General features: G+C 38.0%; 1 protein-coding gene across 11 annotated transcripts in view; it reads right to left on the bottom strand.

The window, feature by feature from the left end:
• Positions 1-27,729, bottom strand: part of GTF2I (general transcription factor IIi) — an 86,556-nt gene that overhangs the window by 10,103 nt on the left and 48,724 nt on the right. For 8 of the 11 annotated variants that reach the window (XM_062507290.1, XM_062507292.1, XM_062507293.1 and 5 more), the window contains 24 exons: positions 26,849-26,914; positions 26,155-26,259; positions 25,148-25,210; positions 22,863-22,967; positions 21,586-21,651; positions 20,871-20,975; positions 18,414-18,476; positions 17,060-17,122; positions 16,318-16,422; positions 11,848-11,913; positions 11,167-11,350; positions 10,259-10,311; positions 9,676-9,759; positions 8,764-8,947; positions 8,392-8,450; positions 6,863-6,934; positions 6,171-6,354; positions 5,651-5,709; positions 4,918-5,001; positions 4,327-4,410; positions 2,661-2,726; positions 1,652-1,835; positions 740-792; positions 64-174 (listed from right to left, as the gene is read on the bottom strand). In XM_062507290.1, the coding sequence (XP_062363274.1) occupies positions 64-174; positions 740-792; positions 1,652-1,835; positions 2,661-2,726; positions 4,327-4,410; positions 4,918-5,001; positions 5,651-5,709; positions 6,171-6,354; positions 6,863-6,934; positions 8,392-8,450; positions 8,764-8,947; positions 9,676-9,759; positions 10,259-10,311; positions 11,167-11,350; positions 11,848-11,913; positions 16,318-16,422; positions 17,060-17,122; positions 18,414-18,476; positions 20,871-20,975; positions 21,586-21,651; positions 22,863-22,967; positions 25,148-25,210; positions 26,155-26,259; positions 26,849-26,914 (2,268 nt within the window). Of the gene's footprint in view, positions 1-63; positions 175-739; positions 793-1,651; positions 1,836-2,660; positions 2,727-4,326; positions 4,411-4,917; positions 5,002-5,650; positions 5,710-6,170; positions 6,355-6,862; positions 6,935-8,391; positions 8,451-8,763; positions 8,948-9,675; positions 9,760-10,258; positions 10,312-11,166; positions 11,351-11,847; positions 11,914-16,317; positions 16,423-17,059; positions 17,506-18,413; positions 18,477-20,870; positions 20,976-21,585; positions 21,652-22,862; positions 22,968-25,147; positions 25,211-26,154; positions 26,260-26,848; positions 26,915-27,729 lie in introns of those variants that run through there. The other 3 variants (XM_062507291.1, XR_009933883.1, XM_062507296.1) reach the window with 3 other exon arrangements.

The raw sequence follows: 27,729 nt of genomic DNA, 5'->3' as shown, positions 1-27,729 counted from the left end.
GTATGGATATCAGGAAGAATGTAAGCACAAGTAGTATGATGTGAAACCAGCCAGTATACACACCTGGTATGGTTACTTGAATGATGTTTAGGTCTTCAACACCTGCAATTTTGTTCACTGCTGTGTTTTTTGTGGTCCTTGCTGTATTGTCTTTACTGGAGGAATTATTTTTTCCTAAGAGGATTAATTTAGAAAACATTTACAGAGAGATCAAAATCTTCAGTCTCATCTATAAAGAAAATATTGCAAAACAACAAATATTGGCAAAGTTTTCAAAGAGGACCTAGTTTCATTTTCAAAATGGGAGAGTTTATTCCACGACCTACCTGCCTGACATACTTTTCTACTGGCTGCATGCACTCCTGTCTCTGGCATGTGTGTCATTTATATGATCTACATACTAGAACAAAATAAATTTATCTCTAGACCTGAATAACTCCTATGAATCCTGCATTACTGGCTACATTTTGATAGAATGTAGCAAAGAATACATAAGAGGCACAATTATTTGTGAATTACTTAAAAAAACTAATACTCCCTTGTTAGAGCTATACAGTGTAACAGTAACTGGTAATTGCTTTTCCCATCTTAAAAACAAACAAACAAACAAACAAATAAACCAAGCAACTGCAATACAGACTAAATCTTCCAGGAATTTAACACCATGCTGCTCTCATAATTCATAGTTAATCCTTGAAATAAACTGTTATCTAGAAAGTTAAGCAGTTGCAAAACTCACTTTTGGAGCTTTTAGCAGAACTTTCTTTGATCGCTGCCTCAAGCATCTCAGGCCTGCAAACAGATCGAACATTTTACATGCAATAGTAAAATTATAACATCAACATTAAAGAAAATTCAATTTTCTGAAGATGGTAACTAAGTGATATCCTCTCAGCCAAACACAGTCAAGAAGGCAATGACAGAGGGGCTCCATAACTTCACAGAATCCTAGACTGGTTTGAGTTGGAAGGAACCTAAAGCCCATCCAGTTTCTTGCCCCTGCCACAGGCAGGGACACCTTCTACTAGACCAGGTTGCTCAAATCTTCCAACCTGGCCTTGAACACTTCCAGGGATGGGGCAGCCACAGCTTCTCTAGGCAAGGGTTGGGGCCTCACCATGCTCCCAGTGAAAATTTCTTCCAAACATCTAATTTAACCCTGTTCCATCTCAGTTTAAAGCCATTCTCCCTTGTTCTATCACTACATGTCCTTGTAACTTCTTTTGCTACTGTTTCTGCACTGGCACAGGAATATCTGAACCTGTTCTAGGCAAAAGAAAGAACATTCTTACAGTTCTCATTAAAATAATCTCCATTCCTCAGCTCTCAATACACAACCAGCAAGCTTTATGAATAACCCATAAGTGCTCCTTTCAGTAGGAACTAAACCAATGATGTGATAATTGTGATGGATTAAGAAATATGGACTTGCTCTTCCTTTCATAACAAAGTCTAAGAGTATTTCAGAATAAAGACATTACTGTATCTTATTCCACTTGCACAAGAGCTTTCTGACCATTTCCTCAAGTGCTAAAAATATTCCCGCGTGTATTTCATAGAGTAATTTAGCAGCTTGGCAACACAATTTCATTTTTTGGTCTACATTTCAATTCTCAGAGAACAGATTATCAAAGACATATGGGAGCCTTACTTTTTAATAATAAATTTTATTTTGGATTTATTTCTCAGGATCTTCTCTAGTCTTGGAATCCCAAACGTTGAAGGTTGACGGAAGGGCACCCCATCAGGTAGTCCTTCCACCTGGAAAACCTCTGGGAAGGATTCAAACAGTCCGTATGGCACCCTCATTGGACCACTGAGTCCCAGTGCTTCCCCTGAAAGGCAACAGAACTATTAATCTATAACTGATGTGTACAGAAACAGAATAGCTCTGGTATATATGGAGTAGAGTAGTTGGCACATATATACACTCCATTAGGTAGAATCAGCAGGTTTTGCATTTTTTGGTGACAGCTATGAGTATGCAGGAAGAAAATTAACAGTTCCAAACATAACTCATTCTGTTGCAGTAAATCTCACCATAATTTGCTGCAAATTAGTAATTTGCAGCCAGTTCATGCCACTGGCTTGGTCTGCATACAAGACCATCCTATCTTTATGCCACATTGTTGCAGGCAATGCATTCAGCCTCTTTCTCTTCTAGAGAACAGCACCAAGGGCAGGTGAGATTAGTGCTCTTGTTCAAAAACCCACACTCAGAAGAGTAATGAGAAGACATTACCTCCTAAAGTCAATGTTTCCAAACAGCCTACACTAGAAGAAGTGTTGGAATATAATGGAGCACATTTCTCCAGATACCACCCATAACCTGTTTTGAGTCATGCAGACTCATACAAAGTCCCATTTATAAGCAGAGTGAGGAAAGCTTGAAATTATGTGCCACTGTGTGGAACCACTCTGTCTGTGGATCATTTAAAAAACTGTAATCCAACTACAACTTCTCTATTTTCAAATCCAAGTAAAATAAGTAGTGGAAATGTGACACTGGATTGCAAGTACATGAGAATGAACTCAGATGGGAAACTGTAAGGTACACAAGGATTACTGGACCTCTGGAATAAACATATGAACACCTCTCATACATCTAACTACATGTTCATAAGAAAGGCACCTCAGTAAAAAATAAACAATAAACATACCACATTTTTCATTAAAAAGATCTTCAACTTGTTGCTTTAAGCCAGCAATTTTGGCACTCCACACCTCTGCCAGGAGGAAATTGGAAGAATTAGAACAACACTCACACAATGAATCAGTCTTTCAAAAACATTTTAACAAATGCTTAATATATTATTATGCTTGATAAGCAATTTACTATGGCAGTAAAAATGTGCAAAATTATAACCACATCAATCCTCATTTTCCTGAAGCTTTGAAAGATACTGCCACTAGATAAAGCAAAGGTGATTCAAAGCGAAATGAATCCAAGAGTGATCCAAATTTACTATCAGAGCATAAAATTCACTCAATCTGAACCAGCACCCGTAATAGTGGCAGAAAGCTCCTCATAAACTCAGTGAGGAAGCCCTGAAACACATGGCTCTCTCCTGAGAACTTTAATCTCTAGCACAGTTTCTGCATTAGTGATGGCATTAAATGTCCATCTAGGTAGGATTTTGTTTCTGACAGCTATCAGAACAATTACTAAACCACTTTACTTGTGGCTGCACAAAGTGGGCCATGGCTGGTCTACAAAACTAAAACCTCAGTCTAATGTTTAAAATGCTTGCAGATAAAAAAGAAAAGCCTAAGTCTAACAGCAACAAAAGTCCAATAAAACTGTATGCAACTGTGAATACAAACACCACCCATGCCAAATCAGTATCTCATTCATTCTCAATTGGCTCAGTAGGAGTAAGTAATTCCTTTCTTACACGTTTTATGACTGTACAGCTAAAATGAAAGCACAGAAAACATAATACAGCTGAAAAAGATAAAGCAAATAACAAATTCCTATATAAACATATACAAATAAACTCAGAATGTAAGTATGCTGAAAAATAGGTTTACTGAGACATGGAACTACTTACAGTTACTTTAAACGCAGTCCCTCATCTCACTTGAAAATGAAGAATTTTTCTGGATTGCAAATTGACCCTGCTTTCAATACTGAGATTTCTGTTCCAGAGCACTGCACTTACAGGCCTGGGCCTCCATGGCCAAAAAGCTCTGGCCTACATTCATGAACACAACAACATGACTTTCAGTCCTGCCCAGATTTTCCTTTATTGATTTTCCAGAACTGCAGAGGTCAGTCATGGCAATCATGCATAATCAGGTCTGACAGGTCATGGCTTACTAAGGTTAGTTCAAATCCTTCCTGGTTCCTACATCCCACCTAGGTATCGCTGCACAATTATGCAAAATATTTCAAATATTCAAATATCTCTGCACAATATTTCAAATTTGTGGAGGGCTTATTAAATTTATGCACATAAATCAGATGTATCACATCTCAACTGGGTTTATGCACTTGGTGGTGCTTTGCACCAGGAAAGTCCTTCAAGGGTCTGCATTAACAGACCAGCAAAAACCTAAAACAGACTCTGCACCTGAATCAATAAGATCTAATGGATCAGGGCTGCATTTGTACAGCATACTCTACATATCATCCAGGATTTCTCTAATGCAGATTGCTCCATATAATGAAGAACTAAATTTACACAAAAGCAAGAACCTCAGTCTTTCACTAAGTGTACAACAGAACATGAACTCAAAATATCTGATATGTAATCCTGATGTTCCATACCAAAATTAAATGTGGTTAATTAATTAATTAAGTGTGCTAATTCCCCCAACACTTACCAAAAGAAAACCCTCTTCCTTGTTGCTTCACATTTTTATTGGAGCCATTGGTTTGAGAATCTGTTGTTTGTGCTTTTTGAGGACCTATGAAGAGACATTACGTCTATAATGCAGAGAGCAGAAGCAAAACATCATACAAAAAGAACAATGCATCAAACTTGATTACTAGAGAAATCTTCAATCAAGAGTAGAAAAAGTATTCTACTCTTGAATTAGAGTAGAATTAAAAAAAAAGCCTTTAAGAAGTTCTAGAGTTGCATTTAAGCATTCAATACTCCTGACCAGGTCTGTCACTTCTCTGCTCAGGACTACATCAGTTCCCACATCTCTGCTTGGAATAATGGGCCCAAGCAAGCTGTCAAACTCCCACACTTTACCTAAGCATCATCTAACACAGCATGCAGCTTGTTTCAGAAATTAAAAATAAAGTTGTTTCCATAGTGAAGCGTATCTGGAGTATTGAAGTGAAACAGAGTTTGCTACCTGAGGTGTATGTTATTTATGGGCAATGAAAGCTTAGAAGAACAGAAAATATCAGAAGAATATAATAAAAGAACATCAGAAGAATATTTAAGGATATTTCTTCCATACTGTCATAAACAGTAACTTCAATCTCTGGGATACTTGAATTCTCTGAAGAACTTTGTGACGTTCTGGGACTTCTTGCACTACATGCTGGAAGCCAAAAGAACACAAGGTATAAAGCACAAATCTTGCACACATAATAAAAGAATAGCTGTATTCTAAGAATTCTAAGTGACTGAACTAAGCAGAGTGTGCCCGGTAAAACCTGAACAATATAGTGATGCTCACAATCTTGAAAAGTAGGTTTAGTGCTTTTGAAAAAGGCACACCTAGATTTTCCACTGATTCAGAAAAAAAATATTTTGTTTTTTCTAAGTCTGAAGGAGAGTTTTGGTACTTTTTCTTACCTAAAACCCAAAAAAATTACTAACATCTGAATTTTCTACAGACAAAATATTAGTTTATTCTCTTCTTATAAAACACCATTATTATTTATAGCAGTTCACAGCTCTCAGTTAAAAATGGTTGAAGCCATTAGAAATGAAATTAAAATTGTCAAAATTAAGTGAATTCCATTTTCTGTATCAGAACAGTCAAGTAAAAAAGCAGATACATCTATGGTTTGAATGTCTTTCTCAAATAATAGCAGATTTAGAGACTACTATGCTAGATCATCTTAAATAATGCCCCTTATTTACAACACCTGTATTTCTCAACCAAAAAGATCTCTCAGTCTGCTAGGGAAGCAGAAAGCAAGTATTTACAAATGGATAGCAGCAAATAATACTTAACTGATTACCTTTTGCCTTTAATTTATTAGCCACTCTTACAGGCAAATGGGAAATGACAAGCTCAGGCCTAGAAGTTGAACAGAACAAATCCAATCAATTGCAACACAAATCATACAGCAAAATGTTACCAATCTCTTGGAATTCAGCTGAGTTTCAATTCACATAGTATGAGCTCTCCACAATGAAATTCTGATAGAAGCATGGATGACTGTCTACTTTCTGCAATTTTCTTCTGGGTTTACTTCAAGTAAAGAGTAAATAAAAAAGGTGGAAAAAAAGAAGGAACAAAGCTTCCAGGTACAAGACCATTTCCCCCCCTCAATTCTTGATGCATGAAACACACAATTTATACATCTACAACAATTTAATGAGGAATGGAAGTCCTTGTACGAGATGAAACATATGTGCAAAATATTCTTTGTGTTTCATGGAAGCAGAGTTTAGGTAGCATTTAAAGCCTAGAGTTGCTGGGAATGAAGTGAAATAACTTCAAAATCAGAGGTACAAATAAATGGATCGCAAACTTACCTCTTAATAACAAATGTGATTTTGCTGCTTGCACGGAGGATTCTTTCAAGGCGTGGAATTCCAAACCACGTGGGACTCCGGAAGGGAACTCCTTCTGGCAAGCCCTCAACAACCAAGACCTCAGGGTTTGATTCAAATACAGAATAGGGAACTTTCACTGCCTCTGAAATCCCCAGAGCTTCAGCTGAAAACAAAGATTAAATGATAGATTATACAGTTAAATGGGTGGAATTTTATCTCAAGTGATTTTAAGAATCTTGTCTTACAGAAGTTCTGCTACTCAAAGCTAACAAGCCCCCTGCAAAAAAATAGAAATATTTAAATATATTTAAACAGATTCCCTATTATTTTCTGTGGAGTAACCACAAAAGGGAACTTGGCCCATCTTGTTACAGATAATATCTAATATAGGCCTGCAGTGCCTAATGTTTTATTTTCAAAACTTATTTTCGTCCAAAACTTTTGTGCAATCATCTCGTTACACAACTTGAAAAATTACAGCCTAGGATGTTGTTACAAAAACATTTATGTCAGTTATAGGAAGAAGTAAGTAAAACATAGGTATGAGGAGTCAAGATTTCCATATCTGTCCTAGTATACTTCTGATGCTTAAGTAAGTACAGTAACATTTAAACAGAGTAATTTTAAAATGCAGCAGCATTACAGAGCAGCTCATTTAGCATTTAACTTACCAAACTTCTTACAAAATATATCTTCTACTTCGCTTCTTAGCTTTGTAATCTTGGAATTCCAATCGTCTTTCCCTGAAAACCAGAAACAGGTGTCAGAGAATCACCCAGCTCTAAATACAGAAGTACATTTGAACATACTTCTTTCAACATAAGAACATGAAAACTAACAACACAATTACATCTGATTAGAAAGATACACGGAACGAGTAATGATTATTAATAGCATCTTAAATAATACACATAATTATCCCTACATAATGAAAAATGTTTAAATGTAGTTACAAATTTCAAACATTAGGGTCAAACATTGACCCTAGTAGGACTTGCTCTTCAGAGCCTTCAGATACAGGAAGGAATTATTTTAGTGGTTCTTATGAAACTGGAATTAATTAAACACTGCGCATAATAACATTCTTTAGAATAGAACATGAGGATTTAAAGAATGCTTTGCTAAACATTTTGGTTAGTATTAAAAAAATCATCTTCAGTCCTATTCTTTATTGCAAATAAAAGCCAATTACAGGAGTGCTAGCCAGTGCAGACAATTTGTAGCTTAGATAGAGAAGAAAGAAAAGGATGTCCAATAAAAAGCACTTTTTTCCCAACAAAGGCACTGTAGGGGGTTTGCATGGCCTGGTTTTTGGTAGCAGGGGGATTACATGGGTGGCTTCTGTGAGAAGCTGCCAGAAGCTTCCACCATGAGGTTTAAGAATCATCATCACTACTCATCTGTTCTTTAAGAAAGAGGATTTTATTAGCTGGGTTTTTACTGCTGTCACTGGCACATGCTGTTACTACTTCAAAGAAAACCTAAACTTGATTCTGCCTGGTTTTTTTGCTACACAAGAAAAGCAGCCTTTTCTATTTAACTACCCACTTACTGAATATGAGTTTTTTCCTAAAATGCAAAAAAACATCCACAATACCTTGTGATGATGTAAGGTGACTACTGCTTGCATGATTATTAATGCATATTAAATCATATTCCTTCTTTATATTTTTTCTTGCAGCAAGCTAAAAACAAAGGATGCCCTGAATCTTGGCTTGTGTTCTTACTACACACCAATTCAGACTCCTGAAAAATCCAATGAGATCTGGATTGCACACTTCAATTCAGGGCATTCAGAAATAAACCCCAAACTGATTCTTCTCCCTGTTAAAGGCATGTCATGCTTTCAAGAAGTCCCTACAATTCCTTACCAACAGGGACCTGAAAGAGCCCAGGGTCACCTGTGAAATCCCAAAGGACTCCAGACCTTTGATTCAGGCCAGGACAGTAACTCCAGTTCTCTGGGGCTCTGAAGGTGACCCAGTCCAGTTATTCTAAGGCAGCATGGACTGCACCAGGATTTCACAATCCAGGAAGCCATCCACATTCACAGTGATCAGTTTATTCCTTCCAACCCTCATAAAGAATATGCCAGCACACTCATCACACATGGGTTACTTCTTGAAAAATGTTGCATTGATCTAGATGTGTTTCCCCATCAAATCCTTCCATTCCCACTTGGAGACAGCACCTGTCTTACCTTGACTGTTCGATCTGGGCTGAATAGCTCTGCCTGAAGCATGAGTTAGAAGCTCTGGCCTGCAATCAGGACACAAATAATCTGCTTATTCTTGACATAAATTAAATACTACTACCTATTGTAACGTGAATTGAAGAGTTTGAATTTTTCCATTATGTTTTTCACACCTTTCAACATGCTAAGAGATATGCAAAACATATTCTGAAATATATGTCTGGATTGCAAATGCCCACTTTATGATGCAGAATATTTAATTTGCCTATTCGGTAACAAGAGACCAAATGCTTCACGACTTAATGAAACCAAGTGTTGATTACACCTAGAATGTTTATTTGGACTCTTTCCTAAAAAACCTTCCATGTTTAGACCTACCTTTTGATCACAAATTTGATTCTGTTGCCCGCTTTGATTATTTGTTCAAGGCAGGGGATTCCATACCAGGAGGGACTCTTAAAGGGGATGTTCTCTGGCAGCCCTTCAACACAGAGGTCAGTTGGATGAGCTTCAAATAACTTGTATGGAACAGCTTTGGGCTCCCTGCTCCCCAAAGCCTCGGCTGTTGGAACAAAATACATCCAGTAACTATTCAGCCAAGCAACCTTCATTAAAAGTTAGCTGATACCAATTCCTCAGGCTGTTGGAATTGTGATATGGAAATGTGGAACAATGCAGGACATCTAAATCCAACAGAACCCAAGTCTCTGCACAAAAAAAAATGTAAAACATTTGGCATATTGTATGATGTTGCTGTTAGGCAGTCACAATACCAGGCTGAAGTGCTCACTAGGGCAAAATACATTTGTTTTATCCAAGGTTGTTAATCTGTTAGAGAGTATCATGAAAAATTTTATTCTAGTTCTTATGAAGTTGACTATTTTTTTCATATTAGACAGAACATGAAAATTCACCCAGAAATGTTTCAATACTAATTATAATGATATTGCAGTGGATATAAGTAAATGGCTGTTTTATGCACCAACAAAGGAAAAAAATCCAAACAGGAAGGAATCAAGAGCAATCAGAAGAGCTCTATATATATGACCTCTACTTCTTTTTAAACTATGAATTTACCTTGTATAAAGGTATAATATATATTACAAGTATACTGCCTGTATAAGCAGTAAACTAAAACATTATTTTTCAGTGGACTTCCAGAATTCTAAATACTTGGAAAAAAAATCTGAACAAACGTCTTATTCATATAGACCTTCAAAGGAAGGAATGAAAACAGCCTTTGAGAAATATAAAGCCATAATGAAAAGAAAATAATAATACTGTACTTACCAAAACTTTTACAGAAAAGTTGATCTACCGTCTTTCTCAGTCTGGTGATTCTGGCATACCACTCCTCTCTCAATGGATTTGAGACTGACACAGAACAAAACCAACATTCTCTAATTATTTTGGTTACATTTTCAGTTGTTTAATTTATATCATGCATAATCATCCTGCATTTTAAGGTAACACGTAAATGTTGTGTGTAAGAAGTAAGGATTCAATGTGGAACTGGAAAAAAGGAGCATAAAATAATGAGATAATATTAAAACTGACAAAACTCCACTGAACCAGTGACATCACTCTTGCTATAAAATTTATTGCTAATAAATACAGAGTGTACTGGCCTGAGGAACTGCAATACACCTAGGTAGCTCATTGTTTTTCTTTCTGCCCAGCAGAATCAAATCCACTGACAGTAACACTAGCTTGGATAACCAATGAAAAACTATATAGTTAAAAAAAAATTAAATCAAAGCAATTGCTTGCAATTTATTAGTATTATTAGTAAAAGCAAGTTGTAGCCACCACTAAGACTGACAAATGGGAATATCATACTGCGCTTGTACAACTCACACATTTGAAAACCTACCTCCTGAAACTGTCTTGTCCACTGGAACGTGTGTCAAGTTCAGAAGTTCAGGCCTGAAAGATGTCAGATACATGTTTCAACAGTGACAGACGCTTTGCCAAACTAGCCTCCAGCTACAGCCTGAAGTTACTACTTACTGAAGGATCAAAACCAAAAAAAATCCCAGGGGACATCGTGATCCCCAGCACTAAATTCCAACTAACACCAAAGTATCCTAAGAGCTGGCTGGAACCCTACTGACAAAACATTTTTCATGCCCAGTGCCTGTATATGCTGGAGCTCTAACATTTCATGGTAACATACAGGTTCCATTAAACTTAACTCTTGAGTTTTAAGATATACTTCATTAGAACAAGGATCCAAATTAAAAATTTAATCTCTAAAAAAGTAAACTTCAAAGCAGACACTTAAACTTCCAAAATATATCAAATTTTATCCATAGTTGGACAAACAAAAAATTAAACATTTTTATGTTTCTCACAGAGCCAAACCAGGTTTTTTAGCTGCTCTGGTTACACATTTCAAAATAATTAACACCATAAATTAATTTCTGTTAACAACTGAGACATATTTGACAAAAGCAGGTGCCAGCATTGCATAAATAATTAAATCTATATATGGTATCTGATTTTAAGTGAGACAAAAGGTAGATCTACACTTCTTCCTCTTTTCCAGTTATCTGCAAGCATTAGGATGATAGAAACAGACCATGCTCCTCTCAAACGTAAGCAACTAGCACCCATGGTAAAGGCAGAGAGGCACAGGGGCTGCCACTGCCCCCAAATCTGAGCCCAACCATTGCAACCTGCAGATTCCTGTCCATTTCAAAAACTCTTGGATTAGGCCCTACACCACTGAACACAGGAAAACAATGAGTAACGTGGAAACAAAAATGCAAAATTCCTTACTTCTTAATTACAAACTGGATCTGGTCCTTTGCTAGAAGTATCCTCTCCATCCGGGGAATGCCGTAGGTGGTGGGACGCCGGAAGGGAATCCCTTCTGGCAGCCCTTCCACATACAAATCTTCTTTCTGTGACTGGAAGAGTGCATATGGGATAGTCACTGGACCTTCTGCTTTTATAGCTTCAGCTGGGAGGAAAAAGGAGAATGCAAACATTAGACTAGCTCTACTCAATTACCTGTGTGATACCACTCTGCTAAACATTATAACTGGCCCTGAAAAACAATCATACTCAAAAATGAGCAATCAGTGAGTGGCAACCTCTCTTCAGTGCCGTTCTAAAGATTCTTTCACTTAAGGACTCAGTGTAATTGCAGAGAAAAAGACAGCTCTCTCAAACGTGGATGCCTAAGACAGGTGAGCATGCAGGTGCTCGAGGAGACTGAGCACAACTGAAAAATAAAATCAAGTTTCAAACTTTGGTGCCAAACACAGATGTCCCATTTTGAAATTACTCTGCTCATCAAAAAAGCTACTTTCCTCAATTTCATGTCTTCTAACAGTATTTAGTCCTTTGGTGCTGTCAGCTCTGGTGTGCCCCTGAGCCAACAAGATGAAGAGCAGTCTGTCACTTACTGTGACAAAGGACTACAGGCAGTGGCTTGGAAGGGTGTGTAACACATACCGTATTTTCTTTCAAACAGCTCTTCAACTTCACTTCTCAAGTCTTTAATTCGCATATTCCATTTGTCTGCAAAGAAAAGAGGAGAACACATCAGACCACAAACAAAACTGAGAATCTCTTGTGAAATCTGTGTTACCAGTAAATGAAATATGAAGTGTGTATTTTTACTGATCATTTGCAAACGGGTGCCTGCTGAGTGCAGTACAGACTGCAGCTTAAAATGCATGGATACATTCAGAAAAAAAGAAAAGTACAGAACAGAATGTTTAAGATTACTTCCCAAACTTGTATATTAAATGAAGTTAAAAAAAACCACAGCACAAACCATGTTAAAGTAACTTCCAAAAATGATTTCTCTCTCTGATGGCTCAGTCAGCAGCTCTTGCCACCACCAGGAGTAAAGGCAGTTCATAGCTGCTGTTGACAGTTATTTAAATTTGGGTGCTGAAAAATCTTAATTAGTGAAGCTTGATAAAGCTTAGAGAAAGTACATGGAGTTGTTTTGATGCAAATCTGTACAACTACATGGATCAGGATGCATCTGCCATCTTCTACCTTAATCCATTATTTCTTCAAGCCCCGGTGTTGCAAAATACCCCCATAAATCCTCTTTCTGAAAGAAAATACAGCCGCAAGACAGAAGTTATCCAAATCCAAACCTGAAATCCATGGAGAGCTGGATTAAATGGCAGAATTTTAACATCAAATTTTCTGCCTGTAACAGAGCACACATTTACACTGGTTTTGTACTATCTCCATGCTTTTAGGAAAATCCCACAACTCTTTTGTAGATGGTACCAGATGTTGTCTGGCCTTTTAAGAAGGAGTTAAGGAAGTGCACTTACAACTTATTTCTTTCTCCAAAGACTTGAATCTAGTAACTACAAAGGTAAAAAATGAGGCCATTCAAGCTGTTACACTCCCAGTTGTCAAAAAATTCTTGTATCAGACAAGACAGAGGATTGAATTTTAAGTCCATATCAAAAGGGGCTTAAATACTCATTCTCAGACCAAGGTACACAACTTCGGTGTCCATATTTAAGCTTCTATTTTTAAATGTAATTTCACAGGTATCAACAGGATAGAATGCTTCAGATGTAGGCAAGAATCAGAAAAAAGGGTGTTTTGCCATGCTACCTCGCATCCACACATAAACTCTTCATTCTAGTTACCTGGAAGATAATCTACATCAATTAACCTGTCTATATTTTGAAGTTACATCTTCGTGGCTAAATCTGTACAATTACTTCTGCCACCCCTTGACTGCCACCCTGTACTGCACAACTTCTAATATGATAAACACATCTTGAGCTCAACATTTTCTACTCCTGTGTGACTTTTCCCCTTTCACTGTAGATACAGACCCAGATGAATCTCTCTCTGATTTCAGCACGACCACAGACTGTATTTTCCATTGACCAATGGAACAATGAATGAACAGCAGCTTTGCCAAAAGAGTCAGGAAAATATGAGCCAGAATTGGCTGATCTAAAGGGGAAACACTGCCTTACTCCACAGAGCTGGTGAACACACATGGACAGTCCTGGGACAAGGGTTTCTAGAGGCACCTGTGTGACTCCAGACTTGAACCCAGAGGAAAATGTCAAGAGTTCAGATCCCTTCAGATCATCAAGCTCTGAGGCAAACTCAATAAACAATCTCCTCTAAAACTCAGGCTAGTTTCCATCAGAGGGAGAACAGGCAGAAAGAATGTCATACCATACTACAAAGAAACCATATAAAAGCATATAAATAATACTGCTCCAAATATTGGTGGTTGCTGCAATTTTAGGAGCAGCTGCTCCCACCCAGCCTGGTCCACATCTTCTCCTTAACAAGTTTGTAAGAATGTTCCTACCTAAGCAATTTAGCTTCTTCAAGGCTTCATTTTTCTCAGTTTCCAAATCCCACAATGACTGGCCAAAGGTACTATGTGGATCTTTTCAATCTACTCCACTCTAGTCCCTCTCCCTGCAGTGGAAACACTACAGGAATTCATAATCAAATATATCACACTACAGGCATTTTTATTTGGAATGCTGGATACACAGAGAATAGGAAATCAGAAAAAAATCATAAACTGGCTCACATTTTGATATGCACACTGGTTTTTTAGCTACTTTTATATTTTTTTAATAAGTTGGACTACAGAGATGTTTCAAAATTCAGAGGGTCTACCAGGTAACCAGTGTGATTTTAAAATCTGATTGTCAACATTATTAACCCATTGGACCCTGACCAAACACTGTAAAAATATTCTTTTGTTACACACTTTGTGCTCTTGTAGCAAAGTTGAAGACCTACCACAAAGCTAAACTTACATTCTGAAAAGCAGTTTAGTTTTCCCCTGGGCACCAAGATGGATGGTGGCTCCTTTCTATTCCTATATAAACACCTTATCATATATGCAAAACATCATCCCAGTTAAATAACAACCCTGAGAACTTTCCCCATCTGTCCATTGTCTCCTCAATTTTATGCCTTTCTCTGCTCCTTGGGTTATGTTCCAGGAAACACACAATAAGGGCAACCTGTACAGTGCACACACATTGATGTTCAGGTATTAGACACACTCCTATTCCCATCACCATGCCACAGAGAACTCTTTGAGGAAATAACATGGGAAACACACAACTCAGCATGGAAAACACAGAGCAACTCCATGCATGCTGGAGGCTGGCAACACCTGTGCTCAACAGTGTGCTAAAATGGGGGAAAACCATACATACTTCTCATCGCTGTCATAGTGAGACAAGGGGACTTTTTTCCCATTAAAATTGTTAAACACAACTGCAAGACACAGCTTGAAGCTTACAAGCTTTTTGTAAAATCTATTAAGAAAGCAAAAAACATGGGAAAAGTTGCTGACAAAAAACTTTACTTTCAGCAATGATATTTTTAATCTCAAATAGTTGGTTGAGAATTGTTTTGAAATCTAACCTCACTTCCCAGAGATTATCAATTTCTAGCAAACATTTTACCAGAGACTGGTTAAAATTATTTTGCTTTCCACTTTGTTGCCCTGTTTCCAAAAAAATGGAAGAGCACAGCTTATTATTCTCAGGCCACTTCAGATACCTGTTCAACCAGGACACAGAGGAACAACCTCTCCCTCAAACATCTCAATCTCAAGAGGGTTATGTAAAATACTGGAAGATCTTCTAAGATCAGACAGATTTCTCATTGTTTTCTGAGTGCATGTATCTTTGTCGTGATAGATTAATGACTTCCTCTCTCCTATCCTGTTATCTAATATTGGACTTCCTTACAAAAGATGCAGTCTTCTGAAATGCCCAAAAAGCAGCACTGCAATGACCAAAAGCTGCTCTTTTTGTCATTAAAGAAAATGAAGCGATTTTCCCCAAAACTTCTCACATTCATTTGGGGTTTTAACCAGATCTTGCAATATCATAGAAACATGTCACTTTCTGTATGTGAACGTCAAAGTGAACATTAAGAGGCAATATCCTCATTTCAATTTAGGAAGCCCAGAAATAAAGATATCTGAATAATCAGTGAGATGCAAATCACTGTAATCTAACTGCGCATCGTCTAGCTCAAAATGAAATTTTCATAAAAATAACAGCACAGAGAGAAGATTAAGACAACTCAAAGCAACATTAAACAGGGAAGCCTGGGGATAGTCTAAAAATGCTCATAACATATTTCAAGCTCAACTAAAACTCCTGTCATCCTAGTATTTTACTCTCTTTCCATATGAACTCAAACCAATGTTTCTTCACTTCCAAAACTGCCGACCTTCAAAGCTTAGGTGATTTTTCTACTGAGAAAAGGTATCTAACAAAAGCTTCTGCTGCACCAACTCCTCAGTATTCTCCTCTAGAAATGCTGTCCTTATGTTCTCCTGACAAAACCAAAAAGAATGCTACATCTTCAGTGGGCTAATGGTATTAATGATCTTTTAAGAACAGCTCTCAAAATGTTAAGTCACTTTTGCTAAAATTGGTATTCGTTATGCAAAACAACATGCAACAAGGAGATCCATAAGAAATTTTATATTTACTTCAATGTCCAGAATTCCTAATAAAAATTCAAATAGTCTGCCAAAAGACATATTCCTGACGGTACAAAACCAGATTATAGTGTCCACAAACCAAACCAAACTAAAACAAAACAAACCACAGAATTAAGCATAGGTACAAGATTGCAAAAAATCTCAGGGGAAACATCTTTAACCTGAGTAAACTGAAGGGCATGGATGAGTTTCTGTGGAGAACCCTACACGAGGGATCATGCAAAAACACACCCAGAAAATCCCACTTCCCACTGCATCTATTTCCTTAATCACATCAAATAACAAGAAACAACAGAGGAAGCCTATTATGATGATTGCACTGCTGCAGAGCCCATGGCTATTAAATGAAGTCTGGCACTAACATGTCTCACTCCTGCAGTGACCAAAAGCTTTTCAAAGAAGGAAGATAAAACCATGTTTAATTTTTATCTTACCAAAATTGAACTTTCTTCCTCTGCTTCTCCCAATACTGGCAGCTCCACTAGCACACTTGGTTCCCCTCTGTTTGTCCTCAGAGGGCAGGTAATCATCATCATTATCTTGAAGACATAAAAATAAATTAAAAAATAAATAAAATTTTAAAATAAAAAAATAATAAATCACTGGGTTTTTCTTTCTCTAGGCAAATTGTGTGCAACATTCCAATTGCTGCAAATTTCAAAACTCTAACAGAAATAAGGAATTGTGCATATCAGGGCACCAAACTTTCCAACAGATTACTTACCTGAGTAACTTTGGAAAAGCCCTGCTCTTACCTGGAAGGAAAAACCTGTGCCTTCAAATGGGTCTATGCAAAGGTGTAGTGTTAACTACAAATGTTACATATACCAACAGTGCATTTATAAAGAAATGTGCTCTCCAGAATGAATCAAGGTTAGAACATTTGGTCTGTTCAATGAGTATTTTTCATTACCAATGCTTGAAAAATACACAAAAGATACAATTTGCTGTCTGGCATAATTTCAAAACCAGCCCAGTAAGTCCAATATGCTTCAGTATATTGGAGTGTGCTAATACTACTCCACCAGATTTATTTACCAAGCAGTACACAATCCAAACTAAACTCAACACTGCCACAATTCTCTTCATTCAGTGCCAAGTAATGAAGGCTTTGGAAACCACATTTTAGATATAAAAATGCCCAACCAACTGAAATCAATGACCAGTGGAACTCACCTTCGCTACTAAATTCAGCCTCAGAATTCTCACTTTTTTCTGACATCTCATCCTGGGAGGAATCTGAAAGAGAAAAAAAGGATTGCTGAATGATGGACAAGGACAAGATTTTCAATCAAACACTCGATGCCTTTGCATCTAAATCAACACTGTGAAAGAAAAGCAACATAGGTAGCCCATGATGATGATTGTACTGCAATGCACATACACAGATCTTATGGCTCTTAAGTGAAGGCTGGCACTAACATATCTCACTCCTGCAGCACAAAATTAACCAAAACCTTCTCATAAAAAAAAAGATAGGAGATAAAATAATCTTAAATTTTCATCTTACCAAAACAGAATTCTTCTGCTTTCCCCTCTCACAAAATTGCCAGCTTCAATACCAGACCAAAAGTTATTCAGTCTGATATCAGGGGGTAGGTATTCATAATCATCATCATCAGCTTAAGGAAAGAAAAAAAAACAAAACAAAACAAAAAAAAAACAACAAAACTGCTTTTTTTTATGCAGGGAACTTGTGTGCAGCACTGGAACTGCTGTGAATTTCAAAGCTCCAACAAAAATAAGAAACTGTTTATCAGGACACCAACTTTTTTTACAATTTAATTCCCTCAGTAAGTTTAGAAAGCTCCTGTTCTTACCTGTGAAGGAACAATTTGTTCCTTCAATCAGGCCTGTGCAAAGCACAAGAGAGCAAAAAACAAAGCTGCTTCTGTACTTCCTAAGGAAAACAACATTGTCTCCTGAAAAAGGATGGGATATCACATGATGGTAAAACAACCATGCAACAGCAAAAGGAATCACACAATAAATTGTGCAGATAGGGACTGCCCTTTTGATCTAACTGGAAGGAAGATCATCCCACACTAGCAGATGTAAAAAGACAGTACCTAAGTTTTATCTTAAAGACCTCAAATCTTTTTAGACCCACTTTCAAAACAGTGTCAAACTAATGGGCACTAATTAAATTCATCAAACGGGTGAACTCTACATTAAACATATACACACAAGCAAAAAAGCAATGTGCTCTTCAGAATGAGTCAATGCTAGAACATCTGGTCTGTTCAATGAGTATTTTTCATTACCAATGCTCGAAAAATACACAAAAGATACAATTTGCTGTCTGGAATAATTTCCAAACCAGCCCAATATGTCCACTATACTTCAGTATATTGGGTTTTGTTAATACTTCCCCCAACCAGGCACATTTACAAGCAGTGCACAATACAAACTACACTCAACACTGGCACAATATTCTCTTCATTCATTACCATGTAATCTAGGCTACGGAAGAAACACTTTGGATATAAAAATGCCAAACCAACAGAAATCAATGATCAGAGGAACTGACCTTCAACAGTGACCTCAAGCTCAGGTCTTTCACTTATCTTTGAGAAGGCATGATGTGAGGAATCTGAAAAAAAAGGACTGCTGAATAACGGACACTGATAAGATTTTCAACCAAACACTCCTTTCCATCTAAACCAACATTGCCAAAAAGCTTCTTGCAGTCAAAGCACGTAACAAAAACAGGAGCAAAGATATGTTCCCATGAGCCTTTGAGCAATTCCAGACAAAGGAAAATTGCCCACAAACACTCACAGTTAAGGGACTCGTGCAAGAAACTCAAAAGCAGATGACAACAAATTTCAGGAAGAAAACTCCAAGATGGGAAACTTCTTCTTAAGACACATTAAACCAATGGTGTTAAACACTGAAGTAAATTTTTATAAACAACCTGTTATCATCACAAGGTCTCTTCTGATCTTGGGTACATACACACAGCTCCTATGGAAGAAGCCTTCTTCACAGTTCTAAATGTTCTCATTCACCAGCACTGGCCCCAGCTTCTCACACGTGATTTTGTTCCCTTTTAAACAATTTCTTCTGACACAATAACCTCAACTTTCTGATTGCTGACTTTCAATGACACGGTGCTGCCCACTCATACAATCTCATTAAGACCATCTCAGACACCTTCACCAGCTACAGCTAATCTGGGGGGTTATTTCAGGCACCCCATAGTTCTGCCAATTCTATTTTCACCATCTTGCCAAGGTTACATGAGTGGAAAAAAACTGAAAACCCCCAGAGACACAGACCAAAACAGACAAACACTGATGATTTTCATTGCAGGAAACAATCACACTTGCAATTCTGCATCACGAGCTGCATCTAAGACAACTCCAAACACTGCCACTGATTCATGTGTCTCACTCATTTCTGTGAGCATCAGCAAGAACTCATTTCATTTTACAGAATGCAGACAAGGCTGCCTACTCTGTAGGCCCATTTCAACCACAAACGAAATTTTAGTTAGAATGTTACCTGCAATTTTTACCCACTGCCTCTAGACCTTTTCATAAATGCCATCCTTCACAAACAACTGATGTATTTCACTCAGCAAAGCCAGTTGAATCTTTCCATACCCTCCTTACAGAAAGCTGTGAAGAACCACAGATCTGAGAAAAAGGCGTGTGACAAAACCTTACTTTGACTCAAAGGGCCACACTCAGCATCTGTACCATAAAATTCCAGTCAAAACCAAGGCAGAAGCAGAGTCTCACTCATTTCCTATCACACTTCCCCTTCCTCACACTCCCCCTTCATGCTCAGGTATAAAGCACATGACATTATGCTGAACAAAACAAACTACCTAGATTTCCCTTCTCCAGTGAGTTCAGTCAATACTACAGCCACCATGTGCAACCTCATTCTCACTAATCACAAGAACTGCTGCTCAATTCCATGGAAAGGTAACCATGACTATGGTGACAGCTACCTTCCAAGCAAAACTAATGGGAAGTGCAACAAGGAGCATTGCTGCTAGCAAAACCTGCCTGGAAAAGCACACGACTCAGGCTGGAGAGCCACCTGCCCTGAGCAAAGCCAGCTCAACAGTGATGTGCTTTTCACATCCCATCAAAACACTAAACTCTGGGTGATGAGCACCCTACAAATGCCTTTCATGATTTCAAACAATGACAACTCCCATCACAATTTGCTTATAGCAAGCTCCACAGTGGGCTGATTTGGGACATTAAAGGCAAAACAAAACAAAAACCACAAAAGCCAACCTGGTGCAAATATGACAAGAGAATGGCTGAAGAAGATGTACTATTTCAATTAGGTGACATCTTCCCAGGTATTTCTGAGAAAAATATCCAATGATATTAATTTGTCCTCACAGAAAACCTTGCACATCTCAAATGCTCTATCACCACATCTGTTTCTTCACTGCCATCAGAACTCTAGTGGCTGCCTTTAAAAACATAAAGGAAAGAACATATTCCTGATGGCACAGAACTTTATAAAAGCAAACAGATTAATGTGTCCACAAACCAAACCAAATGAAAACAAACCACACCACAGAATTGAGCAGAGGTACAAGATCATAAAAAATCCCAGGGGAAGCATCTTTAACCTGAGTAAACTGAGGGGCATGGATGAATTGCGGTGGAGAACCCACAACAAAAGGGATCTTGCAAGAACACAACAAGAAAATCCCAACTTCCTGTGTGTCTATTTATGTCATCATGTCAAATAAGAGGAAACAACAGAGACAGCCTATGATCATGATTATAGAGTGCAATACCTTTACACAGAACCCTTGGTTTTAAATGAATATCCAAAAATGCTCTATATGGCTTTTATCTGCTCTACTTCCTAAAAAAACATTTCTAAATTATCATTTGATGAAACTATTATTTTTTAAACCATTCTGAATTTTTTTTGCAGTACAAAATTAGACAAAACCTTTTCATAAAACAGAGCAGAGAAATTAAATAGTGTTTAATTTTCACCTTACCAGAATCAAACACTCTTGCTTCTCTTCTCTGGCTACTGGCAGCTTCATCAGCTGACTTTGTGCACTTCAGTCTCTTTTCTAGGGGTGGGTAGTCATCTTCATCAGCTTTAAGGAAAAAAAAATAAAAATAAAAATAAATCAAACCTACTTCTTTTTACAGTAAACACGTATGCAAAACTGGAAATGCTTTGAAATACAAGTCTCAAACAAAAAGAAGGAACTGTGCTTATCAGGGCAGCAAATGCTGCTACAAAAGATTTACCTGAGTAACATAGAAAGATCCTGCTATTACCTGTGAAGGAACAACATCTTCCTTCAAAAGGGCCTGAGCAAAGGAGTAGTGTTAACTACAGATGTTACATATACCAGCAGTGTGTTTATAAAGCAATGTGCTCTCCAGAATGAATCAGTGTTACAACATCTGGTCTGTTCAATGAGAATTTTTCATTACCAATTCTTGAAAAATACACAAAAGATACAATTTGCTCACTGGAACAATTTCAAAACCAGCCCAATATGTCATATATGCTTCACTATAATATGTTTTTTTAACACTTATCAACCAGGCACATTTACAAGCAATGCATAATCCAAACTACACTCAACACTGACACACTAATCTCTTCATTCATTACCTTGTAATGTAGGTTATGGAAGAAACAATTTGGATATAAAAATGCCCCAGCAACTGAAATCAATGACCAGAGGAACTGACCTTCAAGGGTGACCTCAACCTCAGGTTTCTCACGTAATTCCAACAAATCACGCTTCTGTGAGGAATCTGAAAGGGAAAAACAGGACTGCTGAGTGATGGACACAGAAAATATTCTCAACCAAACACTCCATGCCTTTCCATCTAAACCAACATTGACAAAAAAGCCCCTTGCAATCACAGCATGTAGCATAAACAGGAGCAAAGATATGTTCCCATGAGCCTTTGAGCAATTCCAGACAAAGGCAAGGAGGTGAGGGTTACACTGGCTAAACTGCACGTGCAGCAGTGCACAGTTGGTGCTATGACACAAGGCAATTCCATGGTCTTGGCTTTGTGGGGTTAACACAATCATAAATATTTACCCCTCTGTTAACCACGATTACTGAAAATATAAACAAAGGCTATGTGTCCCCACACATTATATATATTTTTTCACCATCTCTACAGACTCATGGTTACTGCACTATGATGATTTCCATAACAGGCTGCAAGGCCACCAGTGACAGACACCTGGGAGGGAAATCCATGATCCCATTGCTTTAATTGGGACAGTGAGCACCAACAAGACAAGCAGGATTAGCTGAGCAACATTCAGTGTAAGAAAGAGCAATTGATACTTAACTGCAGCACAGTTAAAACAAGTGAAGCTAATTGTATCAGAAACTCGATTAAAATGTAGCAGCAGTGCATGAAGGAACATATTTTTACTTATTCTGGCTGAGTAAAGCTGTGCTTGTGCATTTTGAAGAAAATCTCCGTTCAGACCCCTGTATACTGCAGTATGGCATCACTTTGGCAGCAAGCCTGAAGGAATCTTTTTGTCAAAGGTTTCTCTTCACATGATGAGTGTGGTGTATACCAGAAATTCAGCAGTATCCAATGGGACACCTTAGCTGGACTATATCTGAACTATGTCAAATACATCATCCAGTTCATGGAAAACTCTACCATGGTTTTGTCTAATTCCAAGTTATTCCAGTGTAGATAACCAGCAAATGCAAAGTAGTACAAAAGGAAAGCATTAGGAGTTGTTTCACTAGACATGAACATAAAGTATGTATTCTTACCTTCGTGTCTATTTATGTTGTCACGTCAAATAAGAAAAAAAAAAGAGGTAGCCTATGATGATGATTACACTGCTGAAATTCATCTTTAAGAGCTCATGGCTCTTAAATGAAGGCTGACAGTAACATGTCTGATTCCTGCAGCACAATATTAACCAAAACCTTCTCCTAAAAAAACCTGGGACATAAAATAATCTTAAAATTTCATCTTACTAAAACTGAAATCTCCTGCTTTTCTTCTTCCAGTATTGGCAGGTTCATTAGCAGACTCAGTGTTCTTCAGTATCTTGTCAGAAGGTATGTTGTCATAATCATCAGCTTTTAGAAAGAGAAAAAACAACAACAGTGGTTTTCTTATCCAACAACTAGTGTACTACACTTCAAATGCCTTGAAATACAAAACTCGAATAAAAATAAGGAACTGCGCTTAAGAGAGCACCAAATTTTGATACACATTACTTACCTGAATAACTTTAGAAAGCTACTGCTCAAACCTGTAAAGGAACAACTTTTACCGTCAGTCAGGCCTGTGCAAAGCACAAGAGAGCAAGAAAATAAAGCTGCCTCTGTACTTCCTAAGGAAAACAACATTGTCTCCTGAAAAAGGACTGGACATCACATGATGGCAAAAAGACCACGCAAAACAGCAAAAGGAATCACACAATAAATTGTGCAGATAGGGACTGCCCTTTTGATCTAACTGGAAGGGAGCTCATCCCACTCGCAGATCTCAAAAGACAGTACCTAAGTTTTCTCTTGAAGAGCTCAAATCTTCTAAACCCACTTTCTAAGCAGTGTACAACTAAAGGGCACCAATGAAATTCATCAAACAGGTCAACTCTACCTTAAACACACACACAAGTGGACAGACAGGACAACAGCAAACCTAGCAACCTGCCACAGAGCTGCTACTTAGCCACTCACTTCCCAATCCATCCCTACCTCCCTCATGGCAGGGAGCTTTTTAGACATCCCAAATACCAATACCTCCAACCTCAGAGAAAACAAATGCTTAGACCACACAAAGAAAACTGATTTCACATACAGAAACACATGTACCCGTGTCACCAAGGGTATGGTTTACTCAGCAAGAATAAAATCACATATTGCCATATCTTGTACTTATACAGTTCTCTTATGCTCTTCTCAGGGAACACATCTTCAGAACCCTTTTACTTTTGTGGAAAAGGCTTGTACATATATGCAAAGAACTTATTAACTCTTCTCATATAAACTATTCTGTTGAGGTCATTTTGGATTTATTTCCATACTGAAATGTAAAATGGTGAACGTAGTGCCAGAAGTGTGCACTTTCTGCTAAATGCCCTGCTTACTTCCTAAATTGCTGATTTGTAGCAATGTAACTGAGCTGTCTACTCCATAATCTGTGTCAAGTGCACCACCTAACCTGTGTGTAGATAGTTTTTCTACATTTTCTAATTTAGACCATTGTTTATAACAGGTGCCCTGGAAGAGCCATTTTTAGGTGTTTTTCTGCAGCCTATCAAACTTTCTGGAACTCTTCCAGACTCTTGAAACATAAAATTGAGCAAAACTGGGAGAAAAGAAGCCAAAAACCAGATTACTAAGATTAGAAGAGCAAAGATAAAGGTGGGTGGTGATGCGTTGGAGGGCAACCAATTATTTTACCTGCAAGGCTCTTGCCAGGCTCGAGGACAAGAGAGAAGAACCAGTAAAAAAAATGCATGATTGCCTGAACAGCAGTTTTAGATTGTAAGGTTAAAAGGAAATAATAAATTTGCTCCTGCATAAGCACATGGATTTGCTGCCCAGAAGTCCTGAGTTCCTACAGTAACTGGGTGGTCTTAATGTAATTCCACAAGCAAGCACTGCAAAAGCCAATCTCAGCACTGGTTTAAGGAAGTTACAGGACACTAATTCACAAATACAAGAAACACAGATAACCTCCCACCAAGATCCTAACATGAGAACACTAGGGACAATGATCAGCAGCTTTAGAGCCATTTAGATCAGAAAGGGAGGTGCTAAGTGCAAAGGTTCCTATTTCACAGTTATCAATATCAGACACACACCTTGAAGCTTCACTTACACCACCTGCAACACAGACTTTCTGTTCTGGTACATCTCTTCCCAGAAGCCAGTGCTAACTACAGATGTTACACATATAACTTCAGTGTGTTTATAAACCAACGTGCCCTCCAGAATGAATCAAGCTTAGAACATCTGGTCTGTTCAATGAGTATTTTTCATTACCAATGCTTCAAAAATACACAAAAGATACAGTTTGCTGTCTGGCCTCATTTCAAAACCAGCCCAGTATGTCCTATATGCTTCAGTATATTGGTTTTTTAATACTTCCCAACTAGGCAAATTTACCAAGCAGTGCACAATCCAAACTACATTCAACACTGGCACACTATTCTCTTCATTCAGTATCAAAGAGTGAAGGCTATAGAAAACACATTTTGGATATAAAAATGCCCAACTAAATGAAATCAATGACCAGAAGAACTGACCTTCAACAGTGACCTCAAGCTCAAGCTTCTCACATGCTTCTGACAACTCATGCTTGGAGGAATCTGAAAGGGAAAAACAGGACTGCTGAGTGATGGACACAGAAAAGATTTTCAACCAAACACTCCATGCCTTTCCATCTAAACCAACATTGACAAAGAAGCCCCTTGCAATCACAGCATGTAACAAAAACAGGAGCAAAGATATGTTCCCATGAGCCTTTGAGCAATTCCAGACAAAGGCAAGGAGGTGAGGGTTACACTGGCTAAACTGCACGTGCAGCAGTGCACAGTTGGTGCTATGACACAAGGCAATTCCATGGTCTTGGATTTGTGGGGTTAACACAATCATAAATATTTCCCCCTGGTGCAAATATGACAAGAGAATGGCTGGAGAAGATGTACAATTTCAATTAGGTGACATCCTCCCAGATATTTCTGAGAAAAATATCCAATTATATTAATTTATCCTCACAGAACACATTTCACATCTCAAATGCTCTTACTCTACCTCCACATCTCTTTCTTCACTGCTATCAGAACTCTAGTGGCTGCCTTTAAAAATATAAAGGAAAAAACATATTCCTGATGGCACAGAACCTTATAAAAGCATACAGATTAATGTGTCCACAAACCAAACCAAACCAAACCAAACCACACTAGAGAATTAAGCAGAGGTACAGGATCGAAAAAAAACCCAGGGGAAGCATCTTTAACCTGAGTAAAGTGAAGGGCATGAATGAGTTTCTGTGCAGAACCCACAACATAAAGGATCATGCAAGAACACAACAAGAAAATCCCAACTTCCTGTGTGTCTTTTCTCCTTGCCACATCAAAGAACAAGAAATAACAGGTGTAGCCTATGATGATGATTATATGGCTGCAACGCACCTATGCAGAGCCCATGGCTCTTAAATGAAAGCTGGCACTAGCATGTCTAACTCCTGCAGACCAAAACCTTTTCAGATAACAAAGCTGAGGGATACAATTATTTTAAACTTTCATCTTACCAGAATTGAACTGTTCTGCTTTACTTCTCCCAGTCTTGTCAGCTTCAATAGCAGACTGGGTGATATTCTGTCTCATGTCACAGGGTAGGCTGTTGTCATCAGCAGCTTTAAGAAAGAAATAAAAAAACAAACTCCTTTTTTCCCACGGAACTTGTGTGCAGGACTTCAACTACTTTGAATTATAAGACTCCAAGACAAGTAGGGAACTGTGCTAATCAGGGCACCAAATTGTGATACAAACTACTGACCTCAGTAACTTTAGAAAGCTCCTTTTCTTACCTGTGAAGGAACAACTTGTTCCCTCAAAAGGGCCTAAGCAAATGTGTAGTGTTAACTACAAATGTTACCTACACCAACAGTTTGTTTATAAAGCAATGTGGTCTTCAGAATGAATCAGTGTTAAAACATCTGGTCTGTTCAATGAGCATTTGTCATTACCAGAGGTTGAGGTAAACACAAAAGATACAATTTGCTGTCTGGAATCATTTCAAAACCAGTCCAATATGTCCTATATGCTTCAGTATATTATGCTTTTTAATACTTATCAACCAGAAACATTTACAAGCAGTGCACAATCCAAACAACACTGGCACAATATTCTCTTCATTCAGTACCAAGTACTGCAGGCTTTGGAAACCACTTTTTGGATATAGAAATGCCCAACTAAATGAAATCAATGACCAGAGGAACTGACCTTCAACAGTGACCTCAAGCTCAGGTCTTTCACTTATCTCTGAGAAGTAATACTGCTGGGAGGAACCTGCAAGAGAAAAACAGGACTGCTGAGTGATGGACACAGAAAAGATTCTCAACCAAACACTCCATGCCTTTCCATCTAAACCAACATTGACAAAGAAGCCCCTTGCAATCACAGCATGTAACATAAACAGGAGCAAAGATATGTTCCCATGAGCCTTTGAGCAATTCCAGACAAAGGCAAGGAGGTGAGGGTTACACTGGCTAAACTGCACGTGCAGCAGTGCACAGTTGGTGCTATGACACAAGGCAATTCCATGGTCTTGGCTTTGTGGGGTTAACACAATCATAAATATTTACCCCTCTGTTAACCACGATTACTGAAAATATAAACAAAGGCTATGTGTCCCCACACATTATATATATTTTTTCACCAGCTCTACAGACTCATGGTTACTGCACTATGATGATTTCCATAACAGGCTGCAAGGCCACCAGTGACAGACACCTGGGAGGGAAATCCATGATCCCATTGCTTTAATTGGGACAGTGAGCACCAACAAGACAAGCAGGATCAGCTGAGCAACACTGGATGCGAAAAAGAGTCATTGATAATTGAGAATACAGAATTAGTTGATAATTAATAACTTAATAAAGACAAGCTAGTACTATAACAAACTCTATAAAATCTTCATTCTCACTAATCACAAGAACTGCTGCTCAATTCCATGGAAAGGTAACCATGACTATGGTGACAGCTACCTTCCAAGCAAAACTAATGGGAAGTGCAACAAGGAGCATTGCTGCTAGCAAAACCTGCCTGGAAAAGCACACGACTCAGGCTGGAGAGCCACCTGCCCTGAGCAAAGCCAGCTCAAC

The sequence above is a fragment of the Cinclus cinclus genome, chromosome 22 (assembly GCF_963662255.1).
Source record: "Cinclus cinclus chromosome 22, bCinCin1.1, whole genome shotgun sequence".
Classification (NCBI taxonomy): Eukaryota; Metazoa; Chordata; class Aves; order Passeriformes; family Cinclidae; genus Cinclus; species Cinclus cinclus.
This window is presented reverse-complemented; position numbering and strand designations above follow the sequence as displayed.